Consider the following 18,500-nt stretch of genomic DNA (forward strand, 5'->3'; position numbering starts at 1 on the left):
GATAGAGAGGAGGGGGGGGGGGGGGGGGAGAGAGGGGAGTTGCACCACTCAGTTCACAGGGGTGTGATTTCTTTTAAACGACGCAGATCTTTTTCATTGCCAATAAATAATAATAAACATGCAAAAAGCATCACCAAATTAATGGTTTCATGTGAAATCTAATGTGTTGTGTGTGTGCGTGTGTGTGTGTGAGTGTGTGTGTGTGTGTGTGTGTGTGTGTGTGTGTGTTGCGTGTGCGTGTGCGTGTGTGTGTGCGTGTGTGTGTGTGTGTGTGCGTGTGCGTGTGCGTGTGCGTGTGTGTGTGTGCGTGTGTGTGTGTGCGTGTGTGTTGCGTGTGTGTGTGTGTGTGTGTGTGTTGCGTGTGTGTGTGTGCGTGCGTGCGTCTCGTCCCCTCCAGGTGAGTTCTCCATGTGTCGGGTGAACAACGGGGGCTGTCAGGACCTCTGTCTGCTGACCTCTGAGGGGAGGGTCAACTGTAGCTGCCGGGGCGACCGTAAGCTCCTGGAAGACAACACCTGCATCGGTAATAATAATAATAACTAGAACTGCACTCTGCCGAGTGCATACTTGCTTGTTGCACACTAGTAGGCCATATGGCCTACTAGTGTGCAAGCAGAGCGCGCAAGTACTTTCGACCGCTGTAAACTGTTACATCTCAGTATCTCTGTGAAGGAACGTTTGAAATGTATAATCATTAGGTGTAACTATTTGCTACCTACCTACTTTTTTACAGAAAAAGACGGTCCCAGCAAACCAGGCACAGATTTACAAATTACAAATTTCAAATTACAACTACATATAGATCGTAGTTGTAATTTGATTAGCAGTATACTGTGGTTACTTGGTGCCGAAAAGTGACAGCCGTCTTTTTCAACCGTTTTTATGTGTATGCAAATCTGTGCCTGGTTTGCTGGGACCAGATTACACATTACGTCATCGTTGAGAGCTGGGACCAGAGTACATGGTGTGTATATGTATGACTAGCTCTCAGTGATGACGTAAGAGAAATGGTCATCTGTGTAATCTGTCCCAGCAAACCAGGCACAGATTTGCATACACATAAAAACGGTTGAAAAAGACGGCTGTCACTTTGAAGAGGCCGAGTGAAATTATTACTTGCGCGCTCTGCTTGCGCAAGTAATAATAATAATAATAATAATCTATAGATCTCTGTCTGTGTGTAGTCTCGCCTAGCCAGACAACTATTCAACAATCTCCGAATGCTATATATATATATAGAGTCTGGAACTACAGCCCCCATGAGCTGAGTAACGGTCTGGGACTACAGCCCCCATGAGCTGAGTAACGGTCTGGGACTACAGCCCCCATGAGCTGAGTAACGGTCTGGGACTACAGCCCCCATGAGCTGAGTAACGGTCTGGAACTACAGCCCCCATGAGCTGAGTAACGGTCTGGGACTACAGCCCCCATGAGCTGAGTAACGGTCTGGGACTACAGCCCCCATGAGCTGAGTAACGGTCTGGGACTACAGCCCCCATGAGCTGAGTAACGGTCTGGAACTACAGCCCCCATGAGCTGAGTAACGGTCTGGGACTACAGCCCCCATGAGCTGAGTAACGGTCTGGAACTACAGCCCCCATGAGCTGAGTAACGGTCTGGGACTACAGCCCCCATGAGCTGAGTAACGGTCTGGAACTACAGCCATGAGCTGAGTAACGGTCTGGAACTACAGCCCCCATGAGCTGAGTAACGGTCTGGAACTACAGCCCCCATGAGCTGAGTAACGGTCTGGAACTACAGCCCCCATGAGCTGAGTAACGGTCTGGGACTACAGCCCCCCATGAGCTGAGTAACGGTCTGGGACTACAGCCCCTATGAGCTGAGTAACGGTCTGGAACTACAGCCCCCATGAGCTGAGTAACGGTCTGGGACTACAGCCCCCATGAGCTGAGTAACGGTCTGGAACTACAGCCCCCATGAGCTGAGTAACGGTCTGGGACTACAGCCCCCATGAGCTGAGTAACGGTCTGGGACTACAGCCCCCATGAGCTGAGTAACGGTCTGGGACTACAGCCCCCATGAGCTGAGTAACGGTCTGGAACTACAGCCCCCATGAGCTGAGTAACGGTCTGGGACTACAGCCCCCCATGAGCTGAGTAACGGTCTGGAACTACAGCCCCCATGAGCTGAGTAACGGTCTGGAACTACAGCCCCCATGAGCTGAGTAAAGGAAGCTGACATTTACAGTACGCTAAGCAGCGAGCTATATAATATGCTTTAGATGATTTCTATTCATGTGAGAATAAATGTGCGCGACTCGTAAAGACGAGTTATATTATTTGACTCATGACGGCTCTTCCGTTGCTCCAGACTGTACGACGGAAGCATTTATATTTTACTCATGATCAGAGCTTCCGTTGCTCCAGACTGTACGACGGAAGCATTTATATTTTACTCATGATCAGAGCTTCCGTTGCTCCAGACTGTGCGACGGAAGCATTTATATTTTACTCGTGATCAGAGCTTCCGTTGCTCCAGACTGTACGACGGAAGCATTTATATTTTACTCGTGATCAGAGCTTCCGTTGCTCCAGACTGTACGACGGAAGCATTTATATTTTACTCATGATCAGAGCTTCCGTTGCTCCAGACTGTACGACGGAAGCATTTATATTTTACTCATGATCAGAGCTTCCGTTGCTCCAGACTGTACGACGGAAGCATTTATATTTGACTCATGATCAGAGCTTCCGTTGCTCCAGACTGTATGACGGAAGCATTTATATTTGACTCATGATCAGAGCTTCCGTTGCTCCAGACTGTACGACGGAAGCATTTATATTTTACTCATGATCAGAGCTTCCGTTGCTCCAGACTGTACGACGGAAGCATTTATATTTGACTCATGATCAGAGCTTCTGTTGCTCCAGACTGTACGACGGAAGCATTTATATTTTACTCATGATCAGAGCTTCCGTTGCTCCAGACTGTACGACGGAAGCATTTATATTTTACTCATGATCAGAGCTTCCGTTGCTCCAGACTGTACGACGGAAGCATTTATATTTGACTCATGATCAGAGCTTCCGTTGCTCCAGACTGTATGATGGAAGCATTTATATTTGACTCATGATCAGAGCTTCCGTTGCTCCAGACTGTATGATGGAAGCATTTATATGTTACTCATGATCAGAGCTTCCGTTGCTCCAGACTGTACGACGGAAGCATTTATATTTTACTCATGATCAGAGCTTCTGTTGCTCCAGACTGTATGACGGAAGCATTTGGAAATTGCGAGAGTCTGGGTAACAGTCTGGTAACGTGAGACTAGTCTGTGTGTAAATGTAATCCACGTAATCCGAGAACCGTTTGCCCCACCGACTTCGAGTTGGTCGGAAACGGTGCCGAGTCGGTCGGACCCACGGTTGTCCGGAACCGCCACAAAAAGGCCTGGTCTGCCCGTGCTCTGGACATACTGTAGGGCCCCTGCCCACTGTGCCCGGGGTCCAGACATACTGTAGGGCCCCTGCCCACTGTGCCCGGGCCCCGGACATACTGTAGGGCTCCTGCCCACTGTGCCCGGGGTCCAGACATACTGTAGGGCCCCTGCCCACTGTGCCCGGGGTCCAGACATACTGTAGGGCCCCTGCCCACTGTGCCCGGGCCCCGGACATACTGTAGGGCCCCTTCCCACCGTGCCCGGGGTCCATAATGCTTACTGTAAATTGCTCTGGATTAAGAGCGTCTGATATAAATGCCTAAATTTGTAAATTGAACACGTTGCGTTGTGTTTCAGCTCTGAACTCCACATGACTGTGTGTGTGTGTGTGTGTGTGTGTGTGTGTGTGTGTGTGTGTGTGTGTGTGTGTGTGTGTGTGTGTGTGTGTGTGTGTGTGTGTGTGTGTGTGTGTGTGTGTGTGTGTGTGTGTGTGTGTGTGTGTGTGTGTTTTATATTCCATGTTTCAGCTCTGAACTCCACATGACTGTGTGTGTTTTATATTTCAGCTCTGAACTCCACATGACTGTGTGTGTTTTATATTTCATGTTTCAGCTCTGAACTCCACATGACTGTGTGTGTTTTATGTCATGTTTCAGCTCTGAACTCCACATGAGTGTGTGTGTTTTATGTTTCATGTTTCAGCTCTGAACTCCACATGACTGTGTGTGTTTTATATTTCATGTTTCAGCACTGAACTCCACATGACTGTGTGTGTTTTATATTTCAGCTCTGAACTCCACATGACTGTGTGTGTTTTATATTTCATGTTTCAGCTCTGAACTCCACATGACTGTGTGTGTTTTATGTCATGTTTCAGCTCTGAACTCCACATGAGTGTGTGTGTTTTATGTTTCACGTTTCAGCTCTGAACTCCACATGACTGTGTGTGTTTTATATTTCATGTTTCAGCTCTGAACTCCACATGACTGTGTGTGTTTTATATTTCATGTTTCAGCTCTGAACTCCACATGACTGTGTGTGTTTTATATTTCATGTTTCAGCTCTGAACTCCACATGACTGTGTGTGTTTTATATTTCATGTTTCAGCTCTGAACTCCACATGACTGTGTGTGTTTTATATTTCATGTTTCAGCTCTGAACTCCACATGACTGTGTGTGTTTTATGTTTCATGTTTCAGCTCTGAACTCCACATGACTGTGTGTGTTTTATATTTCATGTTTCAGCTCTGAACTCCACATGACTGTGTGTGTTTTATGTCATGTTTCAGCTGTGAACTCCACATGACTGTGTGTGTTTTATGTCATGTTTCAGCTCTGAACTCCACATGACTGTGTGTGTGTGTTTTATGTCATGTTTCAGCTCTGAACTCCACATGACTGTGTGTGTGTGTTTTATGTCATGTTTCAGCTCTGAACTCCACATGACTGTGTGTGTTTTATATTTCTTGTTTCAGCTCTGAACTCCACATGACTGTGTGTGTTTTATGTCACGTTTCAGCTCTGAACTCCACATGACTGTGTGTGTTTTATGTCACGTTTCAGCTCTGAACTCCACATGACTGTGTGTGTGTTTTATGTTTCACGTTTCAGCTCTGAACTCCACGTGCAGCAGCATCGACGAGTTTGAGTGTGGAAACGGAGACTGTGTGAACTACACTCTGACGTGTGACGGCATGGCTCACTGCAAGGACAAGTCTGACGAGAAGCAGAACTACTGCGGTGAGTTCTGATAGTCTGACGAGAAGCAGAACTACTGCGGTGAGTTCTGATAGAGGCAGAACTACTGCGGTGAGTTCTGATAGTCTGATGAGAAGCAGAACTACTGCGGTGAGTTCTGATAGTCTGACGAGAAGCAGAACTACTGCGGTGAGTTCTGATAGTCTGACGAGAAGCAGAACTACTGCGGTGAGTTCTGATAGTCTGACGAGAAGCAGAACTACTGCGGTGAGTTCTGATAGAGGCAGAACTACTGCGGTGAGTTCTGATAGTCTGACGAGAAGCAGAACTACTGCGGTGAGTTCTGATAGTCTGACGAGAAGCAGAACTACTGCGGTGAGTTCTGATAGAGGCAGAACTACTGCGGTGAGTTCTGATAGAGGCAGAACTACTGCGGTGAGTTCTGATAGTCTGGTGAGAAGCAGTCGTACTGCGGTGAGTTCTGATAGTCTGGTGAGAAGCAGTCGTACTGCGGTGAGTTCTGATAGTCTGGTGAGAAGCAGTCGTACTGCGGTGAGTTCTGATAGTCTGGTGAGAAGCAGAACTACTGCGGTGAGTTCTGATAGTCTGGTGAGAAGCAGTCGTACTGCGGTGAGTTCTGATAGTCTGATGAGAAGCAGAACTACTGCGGTGAGTTCTGATAGTCTGATGAGAAGCAGAACTACTGCGGTGAGTTCTGATAGTCTGACGAGAAGCAGAACTACTGCGGTGAGTTCTGATAGTCTGACGAGAAGCAGTCGTACTGCAGTGAGTTCTGATAGTCTGGTGAGAAGCAGTCGTACTGCAGTGAGTTCTGATAGTCTGGAGAGAAGCAGTCGTACTGCGGTGAGTTCTGATAGTCTGGTGAGAAGCAGTCGTACTGCAGTGAGTTCTGATAGTCTGGTGAGAAGCAGTCGTACTGCAGTGAGTTCTGATAGTCTGGTGAGAAGCAGTCGTACTGCAGTGAGTTCTGATAGTCTGGTGAGAAGCAGTCGTACTGCAGTGAGTTCTGATAGTCTGGAGAGAAGCAGTCGTACTGCGGTGAGTTCTGATAGTCTGGTGAGAAGCAGTCGTACTGCGGTGAGTTCTGATAGTCTGGTGAGAAGCAGTCGTACTGCAGTGAGTTCTGATAGTCTGGTGAGAAGCAGTCGTACTGCGGTGAGTTCTGATAGTCTGGTGAGAAGCAGTCGTACTGCAGTGAGTTCTGATAGTCTGGAGAGAAGCAGTCGTACTGCGGTGAGTTCTGATAGTCTGGTGAGAAGCAGTCGTACTGCAGTGAGTTCTGATAGTCTGGAGAGAAGCAGTCGTACTGCGGTGAGTTCTGATAGTCTGGTGAGAAGCAGTCGTACTGCGGTGAGTTCTGATAGTCTGGTGAGAAGCAGTCGTACTGCGGTGAGTTCTGATAGTCTGGTGAGAAGCAGAACTACTGCGGTGAGTTCTGATAGTCTGGTGAGAAGCAGTCGTACTGCGGTGAGTTCTGATAGTCTGGTGAGAAGCAGAACTACTGCGGTGAGTTCTGATAGTCTGGAGAGAAGCAGTCGTACTGCGGTGAGTTCTGATAGTCTGGTGAGAAGCAGAACTACTGCGGTGAGTTCTGATAGTCTGGTGAGAAGCAGTCGTACTGCGGTGAGTTCTGATAGTTCATTTTTGACTAACTTTGTTCATTGTCGCCTCCTCGACTTCTCCGCACGTACAGAGAGAGAGAAAAAAAAACTGCAGGTGTCATTGAAAATGAATTATTAGGCGCCTTAATCGCTGCCTGACATTTATTCATGTAAAATGTTGCTATTTTGACGTTTAGTAATTGTATTATTCCCTGTGTATGTGTGTGTGTGTCTGTGTCTGTGCGTGTGTGCGTGCCTCTGTGTGTGTGTGTGTGTGTGTGTGTGTGTGTGTGTGTGTGTGTGTGTGTGTGTGCGTGCGTGCGTGCGTGCGTGTGTGTGTGTGTGTGTGTGTGTGTGCGTGCGTGCCTGTGTGTGTGTGTGTGTGTGTGTGTGTGTGTGTGTGTGTGTGTGTGTGTGTGTGTGTGTGTGTGTGTGTGTGTGTGTGTGTGTGTGTGTGTGTGTGTGTGTGTGTGTGTGTGTGTGTGTGTGTGTGTGTGTGTGTGTGTGTGTGTGTGTGTGTGTGTGTGTGTGTGCGTGCGTGCGCGCGTGCCTCTGTGTGTGTGTGTGTGTGTGTGCGTGCGTGCGCGCGTGCCTCTGTGTGTGTGTGTGTGTGTGTGTGTGCGTGCGTGCGTGCGTGCCTCTGTGTGTGTGTGTGTGTGTGCGTGCGTGCGCGCGTGCCTGTGTGTGTGTGTGTGTGTGTGTGTGTGTGTGTGTGTGCGTGCGTGTGCGCGTGCCTTTGTGTGTGTGTGTGTGTGTGTGTGTGTGCGTACCACATGGTCCCAACCAGCCAACAGGGAGTGTAAGAAGGGCCACCGCCGCTGTGTGAACGCTCGCTGCGTGACTCACAGCTCCTGGTGCAACGGACTGGACGACTGCGGGGACAACTCGGACGAACTCTTCTGCAACGGTGAGTCTGACCTTCTGGACTTAGTTGGATAGTTAGTTAGTAAGGTCCTGGGTTCGATTCCCGCTCGGGACGCTGTGGGTGCTGGCGGCGTGTTTCCTCCTCCGCGTCATCAGTGCCCATACCCGAAGGCGGGGGTTGGCGAAAGGGCCTTTCTGTGTGGAGTTTGCATGTTCTCCCCGTGTCCCCTAGAGTAGGTACCCTCACATGTTCTCCCCGTGTCCCCTAGGGTAGGTACCCTCACAAAAAACATGCAGTAATCCTGGTCTCTAAACTGCCTCCCCCTGGCCAGCCGGGGCGCCTGATGGAGGGGAAAGGAACTGGTTGGAATAACGTGTTCCTTCCACGCGCTACGTCCAACCAGGGAAACTCCCCCCCTGTCAGGTGTAAAGGAGCAACTTGGACACTCAGGCATGAAGGAAGCATGAGTTCAAGTCCGTTGCTCTCCCCTTGTCCCCCATATATGGGGACTAGGTTGGTCTCCCCTTGTCCCCCATATATGGGGACTAGGTTGGTCTCCCCTTGTCCCCCATATATGGGGACTAGGTTGGGTTGGTCTCCCCTTGTCCCCCATATATGGGGACTAGGTTGCTCTCCCCTTGTCCCCCATATATGGGGACTAGGTTGCTCTCCCCTTGTCCCCCATATATGGGGACTAGGTTGCTCTCCCCTTGTCCCCCATATATGGGGACTAGGTTGGTCTCCCCTTGTCCCCCATATATGGGGACTAGGTTGGCGGAGGGTGTGTAGAGCCCAGGATCACATTAGATGATTGACACAGGGGTGAAAAATGGGTTACAAAATTGTGGGATAAAAAATATATAAAAAAAAAAAAGATAGTTAGTTACTTAGTTAGTTAGTTAACTAGTCTGCTGTACTACTGGCACTCGTATGCTCAGCAGAACGGTTCATTTCTCTGTGTTTCAGCGTCCCGGTGCTCAGAGGAACAGTTCCAGTGCAGAGACGGAGGCTGCATCTCCAACACCAGCAAGTGTAACCAGAAGGTGGACTGCCAGGACGCCAGCGACGAGATGAACTGCTGTAGGTTATTAGAATAACCACGGTTATTAGAATAACCATGGTTATTATAACCATGTTGTTATCACCATGTTATTACAAGTAAGACACGTGAACGCGGGAAGCAAATACAGCTCGTAAATTGAAATAACAACAATTAGAATAAATTACGTACATTTTTTTTAATTTTGTTGTTTTTTTAAACTCTTTTTTAGGGATGCACCAAAAGGGAAATTCTTGGCCGAAAACCGAATATCCGAATATGATTAATATAATATATATATTTTTCCTACCATTGCTGTCATGGCCGTACCTTAAAGCTACCTGATTTATGGTTATGGCAAAACTTAACTTAAATAATAATAATCACTAGTATGGGTCCATAAAACATTTATCCAGCTCTTTTGAATGCATTCATTGCTGGAATAATTCCATGCACTATTCGGTGATATATTTTCTGCCTATTTATTTTGCCATTTTCTGCCGAATATTTTTGACCAGTTTTCACTACTATTTTTGACAATAATGACAATAATATTACAATAATAAACAAACCAACACGTAGAAAAACACTTTAGTTGACTAATAGAGGGCATGTCTTCTCAAGGAATATTCAATTGAAGTCCACCCCTCTCCCTGTGTGTGTGTGTGTGTGTGTGTGTGTGTGTGTGTGTGTGTGTGTGTGTGTGTGTGTGTGTGTGTGTGTGTGTGTGTGTGTGTGTGTGTGTGTGTGTGTGTGTGTGTGTGTGTGTGTGTGTGTGTGTGTGTGTGTGTGTGTGTGTGTGTGTGTGTGTGTGTGTGCGTGCGTGCGTGCGTGTGTGTCCTCCACAGCGGCCACAGACTGCTCCAGCTACTTCCGTCTGGGCGTGAAGGGCGTGACGTTCCAGAAGTGTGAGTTCACCACGCTCTGCTACGCCCCCTCCTGGAGGTGTGACCGCGCCAACGACTGTGGGGACTGGTCGGACGAGAGGAACTGTCCAGGTAGGTCTGGTAGATCTGCTGTGGGGACTGGTCGGACGAGAGGAACTGTCCAGGTAGGTCTGGTAGATCTGCTGTGGGGACTGGTCGGACGAGAGGAACTGTCCAGGTAGGTCTGGTAGATCTGCTGTGGGGACTGGTCGGACGAGAGGAACTGTCCAGGTAGGTCTGGTAGATCTGCTGTGGGGACTGGTCGGACGAGAGGAACTGTCCAGGTAGGTCTGGTAGATCTATTGTGGGGACTTTCACACAACGATGGCGGCACCAACCTGCACGTCAGGATTCAGAGTCTTGCTCAAGGACACTTCGACGGAGTGCCGTCTCTATTAACCCATTCTGACCTGAGATCAGATTCATACGAGGTTTCCACTGGACACACACTGGTCTGATTAACCCATTCTGACCTGAGATCAGATTTTAAAAAATGTCAGTCGTTCTTTGATTTTTCAAAAATAGCAGACCTACAAGCTCGTAGCGCGCCACTCGGTGGCGCGCTATGAGCTTGTAGATCTGCTATTTTTCAATAGCTAAAGCATAACATGATGCTAACACCAAAACGGGTTCCCGGTCAGAATGGGTTAAAACAGTTTTACTGCCAGGAATGGTATACTCCAGGTTACTGTCGCTGCGTACCCGCCTTCTGTTTTATGTGTTTAATCCGCCGTATTGTAATAAATAAAAATAAACTCCGTCTTCGCCGCGGAGAGATAGAGACTAGATGGTTTCGTTTTGATGACGAAACCGGAAATCGTCACATGCTGTGGTGCTGCTAGGGCTTCTGGGAAATTGAGGCCAATGCAAATGAATGGGGTACAACCAACGCCTCATGGAGACGGGTCCTGTGCTGCGTCTTCCGGGTGTACCAAGATGGTGGATGGTGCGATCGGATCACAACAAACCGAGGGACCTTTTTTTCGCTGGATTTTCGCGGATTAAAAGCCCAGATAATTCAGCGTATGCTCTAAAGGTAATACAACAATCTCTGCAGATTGTTGTATTACCTTTAGAGCATACGCTGAATTATTATATAATGATTAAAATGCGGGTTACGCGTTTAAAACAGTCAAACTGTTAATATAATGCTCTTAAGGTCCGTCTCCTTCCCAACAGGAAGTACAAAGACAAAGTGTCCCAGTCCGTTCTTCGCCTGTCCGTCGGGACGCTGCATCCCCATGAGCTGGACCTGTGACAAGGAGAACGACTGTGAGGACGGGGCGGACGAGGCCAGCTGTGGTCAGTGTCTCTCTCTCTCTCTCTCTCTCTCTCTCTCTCTCTCTCTCTCATAGATAAGTCCTGCTCAGTGTCTCTCTCTCTCTCTCTCTCTCTCTCTCTCTCTCTCTCTCTCTCTCCCATAGATAAGTCCTGCTCAGTCTCTCTCTCTCTCTCTCTCTCTCTCTCTCTCTCTCTCCCTCCCATAGATAAGTCCTGCTCAGTGTCTCTCTCTCTCTGTCTCTCTCTCTCCCATAGATAAGTTCTGCTCAGTGTCTCTCTCTCTCTCTCTCTCTCTCTCTCTCTCTGTCTCTCTCTCTCTCTCTCTCTCCCCCATAGATAAGTCCTGCTCAGTGTCTCTCTCTCTCTCTCTCCCCCATAGATAAGTCCTGCTCAGTGTCTCTCTCTCTCTCTCTCCCCCATAGATAAGTCCTGCTCAGTGTCTCTCTCTCTCTCTCTCTCCCCATAGATAAGTCCTGCTCAGTGTCTCTCTCTCCCCCATAGATAAGTCCTGCTCAGTGTCTCTCTCTCTCCCATAGATAAGTCCTGCTCAGTGTCTCTCTCTCTCCCATAGATAAGTCCTGCTCAGTGTCTCTCTCTCTCCCATAGATAAGTCCTGCTCAGTGTCTCTCTCTCCCCCATAGATAAGTCCTGCTCAGTGTCTCTCTCTCTCCCATAGATAAGTCCTGCTCAGTGTCTCTCTCTCTCCCATAGATAAGTCCTGCTCAGTGTCTCTCTCTCTCCCATAGATAAGTCCTGCTCAGTGTCTCTCTCTCTCCCATAGATAAGTCCTGCTCAGTGTCTCTCTCTCTCTCTCTCCCCCATAGATAAGTCCTGCTCAGTGTCTCTCTCTCCCCCATAGATAAGTCCTGCTCAGTGTCTCTCTCTCTCCCATAGATAAGTCCTGCTCAGTGTCTCTCTCTCTCTCTCTCCCCCATAGATAAGTCCTGCTCAGTGTCTCTCTCTCCCCCATAGATAAGTCCTGCTCAGTGTCTCTCTCTCTCCCATAGATAAGTCCTGCTCAGTGTCTCTCTCTCTCCCATAGATAAGTCCTGCTCAGTGTCTCTCTCTCTCCCTCTCCCATAGATAAGTCCTGCTCAGTGTCTCTCTGTCTCTCTCTCCCATAGATAAGTCCTGCTCAGTGTCTCTCTCTCTCTCTCTCTCTCTCTCATAGATAAGTCCTGCTCAGTGTCTCTCTCTCTCTCTCTCTCTCTCTCTCTCTCTCTCTCTCTCATAGATAAGTCCTGCTCAGTGTCTCTCTGTCTCTCTCTCCCCCATAGATAAGTCCTGCTCAGTGTCTCTCTCTCTCTCTCTCTCTCTCATAGATAAGTCCTGCTCAGTGTCTCTCTCTCTCTCTCTCTCTCTCTCTCATAGATAAGTCCTGCTCAGTGTCTCTCTGTCTCTCTCTCCCCCATAGATAAGTCCTGCTCAGTGTCTCTCTCTCTCTCCCATAGATAAGTTCTGCAGTGCGTCTCAGTTTGAGTGTGGGAACCATCGCTGCATCACCAGCCGTTGGGTCTGTGACGGAGCCGACGACTGTGGAGACGGCACCGACGAGGACAGCAAGTGCAGTGAGTCCTTCCGCCCGTCCGTCCGTCCGCCCGTCCGTCCGTCCGTCCGTCCGCCCGCTCGACCCCCCAGCGATTATCGGCTAGTGTACTACGGCCACCTTTACTGCACGCACACGCCACGTCGTCTGAATAGCGTTGCGTCCGAATGTCACTCCGTCACCAGCGCACGTGCCGCGATAAAACGCGATGCAACGCGTTTGTGTGAGCTTGTAGGTCAGCTATGGTTGGTGTGCTGAGTATATATCAGGCTTTACATGCAATTCTACAACAGGTCGTTAAGAGGAAGCAATCTGATTGGTTGAAACTATTTCTCCACCTAATCAAAACAAAGAATTCAGCTGCTCTGTTCTCCCAGAGCGCTATAGCAAAGTCGGTGGCTAGGCTAGCTAGTTTCTTTGGACATTTGTGGTCGTAGTGACTACATCTGTCATTAAAAAAATATATTCTTTCAGCGATTTTCTTTGTTTTAAGGGCCTAAGGTTTAAGTCTCGTTCCCGACCGCATCCCTGTCGTGTCAATAATCACGTTAAACAACACCCTCTCTCGTGTAATATTGCTTAATTATAGACTTAGCAAGAGTCAAATCCAGTTTTATGGCATGAGGAAGGTCGCAAGAAAAATAACTAAAGAAATACTCTTGGACCTGACAAGTGGCGGTGTGCGAGTGTCCCTCGATCCTTTCTCCTAAGCAATTGAGAAACCAAAGTGTCAAAGTGTCTTGGGACTGTTTACATAGTTGTCAAATCCTCTTAACCATTTCTGTGGAGCGTTTCAAATTGACCAAACCAAATAATAATCACACTCTGGACAATCAATGAACCCCATCATTCATCAACAACAACAACAACAACGACAACAACGTTAAACCCTCTTTCCGTCTGTGTTCCAGAGGCGAAGACGTGCAGCCCCGAGGCGTTCCAGTGCCCCGGCTCCCACGTGTGCGTTCCTCTGCGCTGGAAATGTGACGGAGACAAAGACTGTCCCGACGGCTCCGACGAGAGCGTCAAGGCTGGCTGTGGTGAGGAGAGGAGAGGAGAGGAGAGGAGAGGAGAGGAGAGGAGAGGGGAGGGGAGGGGAGGGGAGGGGGAGGGGAGGGGAGGGGAGAGGAGAGGAGAGGGGAGGGGAGGGGAGGGGAGGGGAGGGGAGGGGAGGGGAGGGGAGGGGAGGGGAGGGGAGAGGAGAGGAGAGGAGAGGAGAGGAGAGGAGAGGAGAGGAGAGGAGGAGGGGAGGGGAGGGGAGGGGAGAGGAGAGGAGAGGAGAGGAGAGGAGAGGAGAGGAGAGGAGAGGAGAGGAGAGGAGAGGAGAGGCAGGCCATGTTGAAAAGATTAGGAGGGCCCATGGCTACAGAAACAGGAGGGCCTCATGGCTTGACAAGGCTTACTCCCTAAATAAATATACCTCTCCCATGTGTGTGTGTGTGTGTGTGTGTGTGTGTGTGTGTGTGTGTTTTTTCAGTGTTCAACAACACGTGCGACAGCAACGAGTTCATGTGTCAGAACCGACAGTGCATCCCCAAACACTTTGTGTGTGACCACGACAGAGACTGTACCGACGGGTCGGACGAGTCTATGGAGTGTGGTGAGTTTTAGAGATGTTGTTTAGAGTCCATAGAGTGTGGTGATTGTTACTGAGAGCTTCTTTAGAGTCCATATAGTGTGGTTAGTTTTAGAGAGACTTTATGGCCACGACCCCCATCAGAAAATATGTTGTTCCAGGGACCCCCCCCCCCACCCAGAAGCAAAGATTTTAGTTAAAAATGTTCGCTCTGAAATAATTTATATTCAAAGATGTGCGTTCATTTTCACGATTTTACAATAAATAGCAGATCTACAAGCTCGCTGTGGGCTTCCATTGACAATGAATGGTAGCCTGTATCTGTGTAGCTGTGAGTGTGAACGCAGCGTTCACTCTGTATCTGTGTAGCTGTGAGTGTGAACGCAGTGTTAACTCTGTGTAGCTGTGAGTGTGAACGCAGTGTTAACTCTGTGTAGCTGTGAGTGTGAACGCAGTGTTAACTCTGTGTAGCTGTGAGTGTGAACGCAGTGTTAACTCTGTGTAGCTGTGAGTGTGAACGCAGTGTTAACTCTGTGTAGCTGTGAGTGTGAACGCAGTGTTAACTCTGTGTAGCTGTGAGTGTGAACGCAGTGTTAACTCTGTGTAGCTGTGAGTGTGAACGCAGTGTTAACTCTGTGTAGCTGTGAGTGTGAACGCAGTGTTAACTCTGTGTAGCTGTGAGTGTGAACGCAGTGTTAACTCTGTGTAGCTGTGAGTGTGAACGCAGTGTTAACTCTGTGTAGCTGTGAGTGTGAACGCAGCGATAACGCTCGTGTGTTTTGGTTCTCCGACCGTACCAGAGTACCCGACATGTGGTCCCAGCGAGTTCCGCTGCGCCAACGGCCGCTGCCTGGTCCAGAGAGCGTGGGAGTGTGACGGAGACGTCGACTGTCACGACCAATCAGACGAGGCCCCCAAGAACCCACGCTGCACCGGCCCAGGTGACACGCGAGCACGCACGCAACGCACACACACACACGCACACACACACACACGCATGTTACACACAAGCTATAGCTGCACCTCTTGACACCTGTCCTACAACAGGTGTCTAAACACTTGAGCAAAAACAATTCTTTACAGTGGCGTGCAGACATTTAGAGGGGCAGGACAGTGGCGTGCACAGACATTTAGAGGGGCAGGACAGTGGCGTGCACAGACATTTAGAGGGGCAGGACAGTGGCGTGCACAGACATTTAGAGGGGCAGGACAGTGGCGTGCACAGACATTTAGAGGGGCAGCAGGACAGTGGCGTGCACAGACATTTAGAGGGGGCAGGACAGTGGCGTGCACAGACATTTAGAGGGGCAGGACAGTGGCGTGCACAGACATTTAGAGGGGCAGGACAGTGGCGTGCACAGACATTTAGAGGGGCAGCAGGACAGTGGCGTGCACAGACATTTAGAGGGGCAGGACAGTGGCGTGCACAGACATTTAGAGGGGCAGGACAGTGGCGTGCACAGACATTTAGAGGGGCAGGACAGTGGCGTGCACAGACATTTAGAGGGGCAGGACAGTGGCGTGCACAGACATTTAGAGGGGGCAGGACAGTGGCGTGCACAGACATTTAGAGGGGCAGGACAGTGGCGTGCACAGACATTTAGAGGGGCAGCAGGACAGTGGCGTGCACAGACATTTAGAGGGGCAGGACAGTGGCGTGCACAGACATTTAGAGGGGCAGGACAGTGGCGTGCACAGACATTTAGAGGGGCAGCAGGACAGTGGCGTGCACAGACATTTAGAGGGGCAGGACAGTGGCGTGCACAGACATTTAGAGGGGCAGGACAGTGGCGTGCACAGACATTTAGAGGGGCAGGACAGTGGCGTGCACAGACATTTAGAGGGGCAGGACAGTGGCGTGCACAGACATTTAGAGGGGCAGGACAGTGGCGTGCACAGACATTTAGAGGGGCAGGACAGTGGCGTGCACAGACATTTAGAGGGGCAGGACAGTGGCGTGCACAGACATTTAGAGGGGCAGGACAGTGGCGTGCACAGACATTTAGAGGGGCAGGACAGTGGCGTGCACAGACATTTAGAGGGGCAGGACAGTGGCGTGCACAGACATTTAGAGGGGCAGGACAGTGGCGTGCACAGACATTCAGAGGGGCAGGACAGTGGCGTGCACAGACATTCAGAGGGGCAGGACAGTGGCGTGCACAGACATTCAGAGGGGCAGCAGGACAGTGGCGTGCACAGACATTTAGAGGGGCAGGACAGTGGCGTGCACAGACATTTAGAGGGGCAGGACAGTGGCGTGCACAGACATTTAGAGGGGCAGGACAGTGGCGTGCACAGACATTTATAGAGGGGCAGGACAGTGTCGTGCACAGACATTTAGAGGGGCAGGACAGTGGCGTGCAGACATTTAGAGGGGCAGGACAGTGGCGTGCACAGACATTTAGAGGGGCAGGACAGTGGCGTGCAGACATTTAGAGGGGCAGGACAGTGGCGTGCACAGACATTTAGAGGGGCAGGACAGTGGCGTGCACAGACATTTAGAGGGGCAGGACAGTGGCGTGCACAGACATTTAGAGGGGCAGCAGGACAGTGGCGTGCACAGACATTTAGAGGGGCAGGACAGTGGCGTGCACAGACATTTAGAGGGGCAGCAGGACAGTGGCGTGCACAGACATTCAGAGGGGCAGGACAGTGGCGTGCACAGACATTTAGAGGGGCAGGACAGTGGCGTGCACAGACATTTAGAGGGGCAGGACAGTGGCGTGCACAGACATTTAGAGGGGCAGGACAGTGGCGTGCACAGACATTTAGAGGGGCAGCAGGACAGTGGCGTGCACAGACATTCAGAGGGGCAGCAGGACAGTGGCGTGCACAGACATTCAGAGGGGCAGGACAGTGGCGTGCACAGACATTTAGAGGGGCAGGACAGTGGCGTGCACAGACATTTAGAGGGGCAGGACAGTGGCGTGCACAGACATTTAGAGGGGCAGCAGGACAGTGGCGTGCACAGACATTCAGAGGGGCAGCAGGACAGTGGCGTGCACAGACATTCAGAGGGGCAGGACAGTGGCGTGCACAGACATTTAGAGGGGCAGGACAGTGGCGTGCACAGACATTTAGAGGGGCAGGACAGTGGCGTGCACAGACATTTAGAGGGGCAGGACAGTGGCGTGCACAGACATTTAGAGGGGCAGGACAGTGGCGTGCACAGACATTCAGAGGGGCAGGACAGTGGCGTGCACAGACATTCAGAGGGGCAGCAGGACAGTGGCGTGCACAGACATTTAGAGGGGCAGGACAGTGGCGTGCACAGACATTTAGAGGGGCAGGACAGTGGCGTGCACAGACATTTAGAGGGGCAGGACAGTGGCGTGCACAGACATTTATAGAGGGGCAGGACAGTGTCGTGCACAGACATTTAGAGGGGCAGGACAGTGGCGTGCAGACATTTAGAGGGGCAGGACAGTGGCGTGCACAGACATTTAGAGGGGCAGGACAGTGGCGTGCAGACATTTAGAGGGGCAGGACAGTGGCGTGCACAGACATTTAGAGGGGCAGGACAGTGGCGTGCACAGACATTTAGAGGGGCAGGACAGTGGCGTGCACAGACATTTAGAGGGGCAGCAGGACAGTGGCGTGCACAGACATTTAGAGGGGCAGGACAGTGGCGTGCACAGACATTTAGAGGGGCAGGACAGTGGCGTGCACAGACATTTAGAGGGGCAGGACAGTGGCGTGCACAGACATTTAGAGGGGCAGGACAGTGGCGTGCACAGACATTTAGAGGGGCAGGACAGTGGCGTGCACAGACATTTAGAGGGGCAGGACAGTGGCGTGCACAGACATTTAGAGGGGCAGCAGGACAGTGGCGTGCACAGACATTTAGAGGGGCAGGACAGTGGCGTGCACAGACATTTAGAGGGGCAGGACAGTGGCGTGCACAGACATTTAGAGGGGGCAGGACAGTGGCGTGCACAGACATTTAGAGGGGCAGCAGGACAGTGGCGTGCACAGACATTTAGAGGGGGCAGGACAGTGGCGTGCACAGACATTTAGAGGGGCAGCAGGACAGTGGCGTGCACAGACATTTAGAGGGGCAGCAGGACAGTGGCGTGCACAGACATTTAGAGGGGCAGGACAGTGGCGCGCACAGACATTCAGAGGGGCAGGACAGTGGCGTGCACAGACATTTAGAGGGGCAGGACAGTGGCGTGCACAGACATTTAGAGGGGCAGGACAGTGGCGTGCACAGACATTTAGAGGGGCAGGACAGTGGCGTGCACAGACATTTAGAGGGGCAGCAGGACAGTGGCGTGCACAGACATTTAGAGGGGGCAGGACAGTGGCGTGCACAGACATTTAGAGGGGCAGGACAGTGGCGTGCACAGACATTTAGAGGGGCAGGACAGTGGCGTGCACAGACATTTAGAGGGGCAGGACAGTGGCGTGCACAGACATTTAGAGGGGCAGGACAGTGGCGTGCACAGACATTTAGAGGGGCAGGACAGTGGCGTGCACAGACATTTAGAGGGGCAGCAGGACAGTGGCGTGCACAGACATTTAGAGGGGCAGCAGGACAGTGGCGT

The 18,500-nt window shown here is 50.6% G+C and overlaps 1 protein-coding gene across 6 annotated transcripts in view; it reads left to right on the forward strand.

Moving 5' to 3' along the window:
- The window catches only part of LOC308335516 (low-density lipoprotein receptor-related protein 1-like), a 209,572-nt gene that overhangs the window by 139,079 nt on the left and 51,993 nt on the right, over nt 1-18,500 (forward strand). For all 6 annotated transcript variants that reach the window (XR_013966027.1, XM_080792562.1, XM_080792563.1 and 3 more), the window contains 10 exons: nt 398-523; nt 5,012-5,140; nt 7,508-7,627; nt 8,552-8,665; nt 9,473-9,622; nt 10,730-10,852; nt 12,283-12,399; nt 13,289-13,417; nt 13,855-13,977; nt 14,754-14,894. Coding sequence is in view for 5 of the 6 variants with exons in the window: in XM_080792562.1 (XP_080648688.1) it covers nt 398-523; nt 5,012-5,140; nt 7,508-7,627; nt 8,552-8,665; nt 9,473-9,622; nt 10,730-10,852; nt 12,283-12,399; nt 13,289-13,417; nt 13,855-13,977; nt 14,754-14,894 (1,272 nt within the window). In the remaining variant the exon portion in view is untranslated. The remainder of the gene's footprint in view (nt 1-397; nt 524-5,011; nt 5,141-7,507; nt 7,628-8,551; nt 8,666-9,472; nt 9,623-10,729; nt 10,853-12,282; nt 12,400-13,288; nt 13,418-13,854; nt 13,978-14,753; nt 14,895-18,500) is intronic.

Source organism: Protomyctophum bolini (genome assembly GCF_963924005.1).
Source record: "Protomyctophum bolini genome assembly, chromosome: 20".
NCBI classification, from domain to species: Eukaryota; Metazoa; Chordata; class Actinopteri; order Myctophiformes; family Myctophidae; genus Protomyctophum; species Protomyctophum bolini.